General features: G+C 47.6%; 1 protein-coding gene across 2 annotated transcripts; it reads right to left on the bottom strand.

Annotated features, from left to right (window-relative positions):
• Positions 1-1,718: 1,718 nt before the first annotated feature.
• On the bottom strand, positions 1,719-9,811 carry pik3r6a (phosphoinositide-3-kinase, regulatory subunit 6a). Of its 2 annotated transcripts, XM_047043600.1 has the most exons (6): positions 9,458-9,811; positions 5,236-5,359; positions 3,988-4,061; positions 3,645-3,759; positions 2,618-2,688; positions 1,719-2,107 (listed from the first exon to the last, which is right to left on the bottom strand). In XM_047043600.1, exons 1-6 carry the CDS (start codon positions 9,534-9,536, stop codon positions 1,992-1,994), a joined length of 579 nt encoding a protein of 192 aa, XP_046899556.1. In that variant the 5' UTR covers positions 9,537-9,811; the 3' UTR covers positions 1,719-1,991. The 2 variants fall into 2 exon arrangements, with proteins under 2 accessions (XP_046899556.1, XP_046899555.1); XM_047043599.1 differs by lacking the exon at positions 9,458-9,811 and having other exon boundaries at positions 5,236-5,562.
• Positions 9,812-10,588: the final 777 nt, after the last annotated feature.

The following is a 10,588-nucleotide window of genomic DNA, read 5'->3' as shown; positions in this document are numbered from 1 at the left end:
CGTCAAAGGGCCGATATAAAGGCGGGAAAGTCACATCACTGACACCGAACGCTGCCATTGTATGGGGTTTCATTGTTTAGACTGCTTGCGACTGCTTATGCCGGGGTTGCCACGGCAACAGTTCCCGGGAGAGTGCCTTTGATCTCGCTCGCACGCACGCGACAATCCACACCTGCAGGCGACCGGCCGGGCCGCCTCCCCCCCGAAGACACACGACGGCGACACACACACGGGGCCCATTGAAGGGCCCACGGAACGCCCTCTTTAGGGGACTCATGTATGAGCACTGGTTGTACATTTACATTACATTTTGTCATTTAGCAGACGCTCTTATCCAGAGCGACTTACAGTAAGTACAGTGACATTCCCCCAGAGGCAAGTAGGGTGAAGTGGCTTGCCCAAGGACACAACGTCATTTGGCACGGCGGGGAATCGATCCAGCAACCTTCTGATTACTAGCCTGACTCCCTCACCGCTCAGCCATCTGACTCCCCAGTTGTGCTACTGAGGAGCTTCCAGAGCTGGCCCTAAAGGTGTCCCATTTCCTCCATTAGCACTGTCGAGACATGGAGCTGGCGGACACTAAGTTGTGTCTACTAAAGTGACTAAACTAACGTGTTGGCTTTGACATGGATTGGTGCTTGTTCTCTAGAGCAGTGGTTCCCAACCCTGGTCCTCAGGGACCCCCCTGTCCTTCATGTTTTAGATGTTTCCCTGCTCCAACACACCTGATTCAAATGAATGGTCGTATGCAGGCTTCTGCAGAGCTGGATAACGACCCATTCTTTTGAATCGGGTGTGCTGGAGCAGGGAAACATCTAAAACATGCAGGACAGGGGGCTCTCGAGGACCAGGGTTAGGAACCACTGCTCTAGAGCAAGAGACTTGGCTGGCTGGGTTTTGACTATGACCCAAGGGTGTAGGTTTCATTACACGTGGGTGAGACATGCCACACACTACTTGATGGGAAATCTGTCACTTTCTATAAAGGATATTGTATTTAATGGCTTCATTCTCAGTTCTGTGAAAAGCTGTCCCACGCACATTTGAAAAATCAAACCTACACCCCTGATGTATCCTGAAGCTTCATGCGTGAAGGCAGCGTTAAACACAGCAGTACTGAGCGGTGCACTGTCTGATGTCACAGTCATTTGTAGGTGACGAATCAGCAAAGTGGTGAACTTGAGTGGCTTAAAAGGATGACTGAGGATTAGCATACTTCTGTGTCATAAAACCACGAGTTCAACATGTTTTTAGCGATTTCGTATCGTGATATACCAGGCAAATTCGTGAAAAAAGTTGTGAACTTTGTAAATAGAACATCGAGTTGCTGACGTGCTGACTCACTGTTGCAGTTTGTTAGCGCACTGTGTCTCCCATAAAGGCCTTGCTTAATTTGAAAGGTTGTCCAATCAGAGGCAATTACTTATGTCTAGTGAACCACTTAATGTCAACCAACAGTGTTATCTCCTAATGCTAATTATAAAGGCCTGTCAGTATTTAGCATTACGTGCTCACTGCGGCTGCCAGGTTGTGCTTCTATAGGCTGCTAATAAGCATAGAAAACAGAAACAGTTGGACATGTGGAGGGGTTGTGAAATTGACAGAGAAAGGGGGGGGGAGAGAAAGGGGGAGAAGGAGGTGGGAGAAAGAGAGAGAGAGAGGGAGAGAGAGAGAGAGAGATAGAGAGAGAGAGAGAGAGAGAGAGAGAGAGAGAGAGAGAGAAAGAAAGAGAAAGAAAGAGATAAAATGAGCAAGTCAAAAAAGACAAATACATCCCAGACAAGACTCATATAGACAGGGAAAGAAAACGCGCACCGACCAATCTCTTTACGACATCCCACCCATAACCCTCTGAACCGACTCCACGTCTGTCCGTGCTTCAAGTCTTTCTCGAGGTTGAAAAGCTGAAACTGTGACCCTGCGGTGGCCATCTTGGATCATGGCCCCTCAGTCAGCCCCGCAAGCTGGGACTCTGTGTAGACTGCAGTCTACATGATGGAGCAGGTGAAGCCACAGCACTCCTTAAGCAGGGTCAGGCCGGTCTTGCCGAAAGGGGACGAGGCCTGCTGGTTCCGGGATGTCACTCTTCTGGAGGGGGTGGAGCCTAGGATGACGGGGGGCGTGGCCAAAAACAAGGAGGAAAGGAGGGAGGAGGAAATCTCGTGTAAAATAGGAGGGGAAGAGGGAGGGTAGGAGGATGTAAACAATATGAAGGATACATGCTATGGGTCTTTACGGGTTCATACTGAAGTATGGGTAAAATTAAGGTGTCGCACACACACGTCAGTATAGTTACATACATCTGTGCGTGCGCACACATGCACATACTATTATGCTAACAAACACAGACATGCACATAAATGAATGAATTCCATTATCCCGGTTACAACTGAAAGTGATTTAAAAAATGTTTTGCTCAATCTAACAGACAACCCCCTGAGCATATAGACACACAGCGCTGTGACTCAGATTTCAAGTTAAGACTACAATTGAGAACAGAAAGTCTTTATCTCTCCAGGAAGCATATTAAAGAGAAAAAAGTCTCTAGAAGCTTATTTTCAGATAATAATCTTCAGCAAATGAAGCCATCAAAACCAACATAAAAATTACAAACCTTTCTTCTTCAAGCTTTTAGGAAACTTTGACTTGAGGAAGTCCGCCATCTCCTTATCCTCCTCCTTCTCCCTGTGGTAAAGGAGAGCATCGAAAACAGTTCAGTCAAGACAATCACGTATTAGATTTGAGCATTTATTGTTACATGACATGGACATGTAGATTTACTTTGGCGGAGTGGATGATCTAAGGGAAGCACTCCCTGCCTCCTCGATGCAACACATACATACATGACATATGAGGCAGGGAGCAATAGAGATATAATCCCCCTGTAGGATAGATACACAGACAGCATGGGGGAGAAGGGGACGGTGGAGGGTGGCAGCAGCACTGATCATACAACGACCGGGGTGAGTGTGTGCATATCCGCGCGTCTTTTAAAGACGCCTTATCGGACGTGGCCCAATGGATATGCGCTGCTACATGGGTGTGGTAGTGGGAGGAGTAAGGAAGGTGGAGTAAGACGCCTTACGTCCCCGATCACTGACTGACGCGCGCTGCCCGATTGCCCTGCCAGAACTAGCTGCGCTTATGTGTGATGGACCAGAGAATTCAAAACTTCTCAAGAACCAAGTTTCTGTGTCTGTTAGCAGATCAAATGGAACATTTGAGTCCAGATAGCTCGGTTAACTGAGTGAGTGTTACCTGTAGTACTTTCTTGCTAGCCTCTACACCACTTTCCCAGACACAACACATGATGGATCTGTTTCCTATGCTCGCTCCAGTTCCTCACATCTCAAGCCTCCAAAACAATCAATTATCACCCCATGGCTTCCTGCCTCACACCTCCCAGAATCCCTCTGGGCGCATGCATGGAGCCTGGCTGTTCTGATTCAACATCTTGTTTACCCTAACGAGAACTCGAGTACACAACTACAGCTGCGTAGGGTTGTCATCCGGGGCTAGCGTGCTAACTCTAGTTCAGAAAAACAACGGAATAACAGGAGAGAGAGCAAAGAGAGGGAGATAGACAAAGACAGAAAGAGGGAAGGAGAGAGAGAGAGAATAGGAGAGAGGCTGGCGCGTGCCTCAGTCTTTCGAACTCCACGTCGTCCACCAGGAAGTCCCTCGTCTCCACCAGCTTGTGGATCTGCTGGAGAAGCTCCTCCTCCTTCTGACGATCTTCGCTCGACTTGTCGTTATCTGCAGAAGACAACAGGATACACTGTGTAGCCTTTTATATATATATATATATAAAATGAATCCAAGCCAACATCTCAATGATGGGAATGGTGGGTATGAACTTCATGAGACTTCAGTGGCCGTAAAATCAAAGAAAAAAAAAGATTCTAGCCTTCATGGTTCATTGTTGGGTTATGGATATAGGTTGTCCCTCCAGACGTCCCCACTCAGCTCCCCAGGTGATCCTACCTGGTATGGACACCAGCTTCTGCAGCTCCTTCTTCAGACGAGTGATCTCCTTGCACAGCTGGATGTCGTCCATCCTGCGGACAAAGGAACCGAGCGGTCGATGCCCCCGAACAGAACGGCGCTGTTCACATTGACAGGCGTTAATGACGGCGGCCATTTGCTTTCAGACTCTCATATGAGGAGTCAGTCAGGATTAATGGATATTCAGACTAGCTGGCGTGCCAGCAGGAGGTAGTATTGATCCCATATTACACTCCAAAATCAAGCAATCCAACTGAAGTCAGGCCTGAAGAAAGGCATCCATCTTTCTGTAACTGGGCTCGTCTAGGGGCTTTGTGTGACGTCTGTGTGTGTGAATGAGAGTGTATTAGGAATAGCTGATCCTATCTGATACTGTCTCTGTCTGTGGGGTGTCTTCAGACCCCAGAGGGCCCAGTGCTATCACTCTGTCACACACACACACACACACACACAAACACAGGCACACACTATCTACCTCTTCCGTCACTACCTCAGTCTGTCAGATAAGGGGAGGACATTATACAGGGACATGGTACAGCACGGAAGGTCTGGAATACAGATGACACACACACACACAGTGTGTTGCTGTTATAGACTCAGCACAATGAGAATAAATATCCATGCATTAGCTTTCAGAGGCTGAGGCCGAGGCATCCTCATTGTTACGTTAACGTGTGCCAGCTGGTGATTGTTCCAGTAGCTGAAGGGAAGGAAGAAGAGCTCCCAGACAGGGGACTGTGTTGACCGTGGTGACAACACTGCAGTAAACAACCCATTTACTCCCCTCCCTTGCAGGCTTTTTGATCTACAGCGGGCAGTCCACACTCAATATCCGTGTTCCTTGAATTCAAACGACAAGGGAGCCGCGACAGACACAGGACGTTACCGAGACGGGGATTTCAATCCAGAACTTCAAGGCCGTGTGTGTGTCTGTGTGTGTGTGTGGAGGGAGGGGGGGGGGAGGGGGGTTGAGAGTCTGAGGCCTTCCAGCACAGAGCCCGAGTGTGTAAAACAAGGGGTTCTTTCCAGGGCAGCGTGTCTGAGGGAACACGCGTGTCTGAGGGAACACGCGTGTCGGAGGGAACACGCGTGTCCTGGGTAACACACGTGTCTGAGGGAACACGCGTGTCTGAGGGAACACACGTGTCGGAGGGAACACGCGTGTCTGAGGGAACACGCGTGTCTGAGGGAACACGCGTGTCTGAGGAGGGAACAGTCGACACTCACATGTATCTGAGCTCGGACTCTCGTCGGACCAGCACATCTCTGATCCGCTCGATCTTGAACAGCTCGCCCTCGATGTCGTCGGTGGTGATGGTAGAGTCCGCCATGGAGACCACGTCTTCCTCCGCTGCACGGGGGAAAAGACAAGTCAGTTTCCCCCCACCGGTCGAATTCCGACCGTCCTGCTGTTTGGCGTCGTCTTTGCCTTTCGCTGCCCCTGCTTTGTATTTGTTCAGAAATGGGAAAAATGCTTCAAACAACAGACCTGCTCTCTGGCTCCGTTTATTGTTTGAGCTAGAGACATCCATATCCCAACCCCCCCATCCTGTGCTTGCCTACCTGACTCTTTCGCACACACACACACACACACACACACACACACACACACACACACACTTGCACAGAAAACAACAAGCTCAGGATTCAACTGTCCCTGATAACACACACACACAGCATATGAATCACTTCCACACAAATACTAGTATACAATTACAGTGTGTTGAACTGTGGCTGACAGACTCTAATGAGGGGGTTTTGCGGGGCTGCAGGAGCCACTGGGCGGAGATTCATTATGAGTGTATCGCCTCTAGTTTACACACTGTTCTTGATGATTGAGCGGGCGTACAGACACACACGTCCACACACCGACACACACACACAAACATACAGACACGTGTGCATGAAAACTGTGCTGCAGTGACGGATGGGGGCAGGATAGACCCGTAGAACAAAGACAAGTTCATGCAGTATTACACCTCTGCATGGCAGTGATTCCGTAATTCAGTAATCTGTCTTTCTGTCTGTCGACAGGGTCGTGGACTATTTATGGAGGGTTAGAAGTCATGTGGCTGTATTCAACACCACTGTGTTCTTCAACTCACTTTCAGGACCCATGCTAAACGGCGGAGCTGTTGAGAAGTACTGGCGATGTACTGAACTCCCCCGGTGGTGAGAGACAGCAGCTGGATGGGAGCTGTAATTACACTGGCAGGCTATACCAAGAGACACCCAGATGGGGGGGAGGGGTCTGTACCAAGAGACACCCAGATGGGGGGGGGGGGTCTGTACCAAGAGACACCCAGATGGGGGGGGGGGTCTGTACCAAGAGACACCCAGACAGTAAACCCTCCTCTCTTTCTCCACCTCAGCAGCCTCCCCCCCCCCCCCCCCCCGTACCTTAATCCCCAGACTACAGTTGGTGACTCATAGTGCGCCGCAAGCCAGGACCAAAAGATATGGAGGGTAATCATGTTAGGACTTAGACTACAGCAGGGGTCCCAGAATAATTATCTGCCCAGCGGAACTGTTAATGACACTCACTCACACACATGCTGAATGCACACCTTTAATTGTTGACAGCTCTGTACTGTTCAGTAGCTTTGGAATAGGATTAATTCACAAGCTTTTGTAATTGGACTTCATACATTACTATATGAAACATAGCAATGCACAACCAATGCTTTGCAAGTGAAAAACGTACTCATTAAATACATTGTTCTTACTGAGACAATTTAACGAAAGATTGTGTTAGTGTAAGAGCACCAGTCAGCTTAGACTATTTCCATCTTTTTCCTTTATCATTACCCACTAAGCAACCGACTTTCCATACAGAAGAATACGCCATTTTCATTGATGCCTTATTGGTATGAAGTCAATGTTGTTATGTATGACCTTCCTTAGATGCAAGAAGGGGGACACCTCCACCATTATCTCCAACTGTTCCTTCGCTGTTACTAAGTCGTCACTCGTTAGTACCGAGTCGAGCTTTGTTGTGTGTAAGAATCCCACTGACTGTGGCGTGGGATGAAGTGACTTCAAAGCCTTTCTCTCTTGCGCTGCCCTCTGCGAAACACACCAATAGCAGCGCCACAACCGGCAACCAGCAAAGTAACTACACGTTAAACTGCCCTCACCATCCACCTAATAACACCTAATAAAGAGACTACTGGGGGGGGGAACTACAAAAAACAAGAAGAAGAAAATCCCACCAGCAAGCATCATATTGGCTTAGGTATTGACCTGTACTGAAATACAATTTCAGCTTGCCTTGTTATTTCCCGTGAGCCAGCGCAGTGGAAGTCTGCTTGGTTCCCTTATCCTCCAACGACACTCACTGTTGCTGTGAGCCGATCCGTGAGGAGGCCAAAGACCAGGAGAGCCGAACTTCCACCGACATCATCATCATCCGCTCTAGTTCATCCAATGTAAGCTCTGCAATTTCTGAAGATTCTTTTCAAATGTGCTCTTACACCCCTCTGCTCCTCAGCCAAGACTCGGCTCACATTAGAGGTGAGTTCGGCAAGGAAGTGCACTCAGAAACAGACAAAGAACCTATTGAATCACACTTCCTTCAGCCAGGGGAGAGGACTCTGACTTTGAAGTGCAGATATCTTTTTAAGAGAGAGGGAAGAGAGCTGAGGTGCATTCTAATAAGACATGGCTTAAATGACCTGTGGGTGCTGGTGAAATGGAAAAAGAGTGCGTGATTCACCGGGGAGCGTTCGTTGGCAGTTTGTCCATGAGTATTGAGTTGTGTGAAGGATTGTGACTCCAAAACACCAAAACACTTACTGTGGCTTCCTCCGACACGCACAAAGGATGCAGATATAAATAACCGCACATCTCCGGGGGCACATTAGGCTGAGTGACTACGCCAAAGCTGCCCTGATGTCGACGTGGAGACGTCAACGCACGGAGGAAGGCTACCCGGAAGATCGTCTCAGGAGGCTTTCTAAAACTCGACGCCTCTGTACCTTGATGCTCTGTGGAGCCCGTCCACCCACTCTCACTCAAACTTCAAGTCTCCCACAAATCAATCACCGCGGAACAGGAACGTGACACCTCTGATGTGAGAACTGACAGTAGGAATGAAAATGACTAAAGTTGGGTTGCGCGATACGCCTTCAAGGATACCGTGAGCCAATGCACAGCAGGAGAGAGCTCTTCTACATCCACACCTTGAATTGGATTGGGTTTGTTTCTATCCAATAAATCTGGACTTCAAACAAGACAGCATTTCTTGAGCTAGATCCCCTCCACTCGTCTTACACGTCCCCTCCATCCTTTATCTTCTCCACTTCCTCTCTTGCTAAGTAGATAACTACCCCTGACATGTCGAGTTAGAGATGCCACAACAGGTTTTGCCATGAGGGATCACTTCAAGGTCCACTGGGAGCCTGGCCTTTCAGGACACGTTCCCTTGACAACCATCATCACCTCTGGGGGGCTTTCTGGGACTGGCCTGTCTGGAGGTGCTGACGTCCGCGGTCACACTGTTGCATTTAGGGACCACAACGGCGGAATGGGGAGGGGCTATATGAGCGGGCAGAATGGTGGTTGAAAGGGAGGGCAGGAGTGTGTGTCCCTGCCTCTGTGTGTGTGTGTGTCCCTGCCTCTGTGTGTGTGTGTGTGTGTGTGTGTGTGTGTGTGTGTGTGTGTGAGAAGCCTATTAGATCCACGCCTCTCACTTCAACTTCTCGTGTACTACGGAATCTTCTAGTTGTGCAACCAGAAGATACGTGTCCTTGGCGCACACACACTCACACAAAATGTCAATCCTTAGAAGTTGTTCTTACACTACTGTATGCCCCCCCCCCCCACCCCCCCCATGTGAAAGCTGCTGGTCACGACACAAAGCAGCCTTCACAGCGTTTTTTTTAAATGAAGCTCCAATTTACACTCTTTTCTCCACATTTCCTTCCTTTCTTGCTTCCGCTAGTATGCTTGTACCCTCCCTAAAGACGTGGATGTCTTGCTGACTGATGGACAGGTCAGAGCTTGGTGGACTGGTAGGAAAGGAGGCAAAGAGGAAAATAGAAAGTGATAGAGTTAAAGAGAAAGGGAGATAGAGGGGGAGATATAGAAAAACCAAAATGTTTCTATAAGTTAGGCTCCAGTAATGTTTTACAGCTGACAAGTTATGTATAGCCTAACAGTGTCCCGTGCTCAACACAGTGAACACAAACTCTGTTGTCAGCATGAACACAAGTGATTCCCGCCATGTGTAGGTGAATTTGACTTGTAATCATCAATCCTATTTTACAGTCTGTACCCACACACGCACATACACTGATAGATAATCAGTACCATTTACATGCTTCTCTCAATGTAAAATACCTGCATGCGACTCCTAGCATCTTTAACTGACAAAGTGCAAAAGTTTGCAAATAGTACAGGTTAGTAAACAAGTAATAAGCAGCCCAATTTAAAATATGCAAACGAATACCTGTTTTAGAAGTGTCTGTTTTCCATTTAGTGCATTCCAGGGAGCCGTATTGATTTGAGGATCCTCGCTCACTTTCCATATTAGCGTTTTGATTTGAACAGCTGGACAGATGCGCTCTCAAGCTTAGAGCAGCTCACCAAGCGGAGAGGGAAATTCACCGTGTGCAGTATTTTATTTAATTCAGTCACACAAGAAGCATGCTACAAAAAAAAACGCTTTCACAACACGCGGGTGTGGACTGGTTCACCGGTGCCTGTGGTTGTTGGAGTGCGCAGCCGGTGAGCACGGATCATGTACGCAAGAAGGCTTTGAATAGCTGCAAAACGTGCATCTCAAGTAAACTCCGTGGCGCCATCTTGTGTTATCATCGTGTCATATCACCTGCACGTCAGAATTTTCGGCAAAGGATTCTTTTTCATCTATCAAACCAATCGAGTCAGAGAGTTCCTCACATTTAAACTCTTTTTATGTAAAATATACACTGTAAAGATACAAAATATGTTTATGTACACAGTATGAAACAAATCATTACAGTAACAATTATTTGCCTAACAAGGCATTGATAGAATAAAAAATAGTGTGCAAATTGATCACTAACAGAACTCTTTCTCTGATTAAAGCTCCACAAACACTTGGAAGACATGCTTAAGATCATACAAAAAATTCAAATTAATCAATGTACTCAAATATCCACATTAAGTGTTATACATTAGAGACCATGGATAAAGAATCAGATCACCTCCTGCATTGTATCCCCGCATTAGGCCAACATCCGTTAAAGGCTATTCTGATCATCCAAAACCACAAAACCATACTAAGAATGGATTGATCAGAACAGCGGCTTCGTAACTGCAAGTCTGTCAATGACTGTCAGATACGCTTCGAGATGCATTTACAAGAATCAGTTTCTTTCAGCTCGAGACTTATTCGAAATCAACTTTCTTCAAAGCGTTGACCACCTTCTGACACCATCACCCGTTAAGGGTGTCGACAGCAGAAAGCTGTGTGGTTTAGCTTTGTATAGCTTTACAGGATATTGCTCCTTTCATAAGCATTGAGGGGTCAAATGAGCTAGAAAGTGAAAGCCCAGCTGTATGGGGTCCCAGCTTGTATGACTGTGCATGTGTGAGT

This window comes from Hypomesus transpacificus, chromosome 21 (genome assembly GCF_021917145.1).
Source record: "Hypomesus transpacificus isolate Combined female chromosome 21, fHypTra1, whole genome shotgun sequence".
In the NCBI taxonomy this organism is placed as follows: Eukaryota; Metazoa; Chordata; class Actinopteri; order Osmeriformes; family Osmeridae; genus Hypomesus; species Hypomesus transpacificus.
Note: the sequence above shows the minus strand (reverse complement) of the source record. Positions and strands in the feature narration are given on the sequence as shown.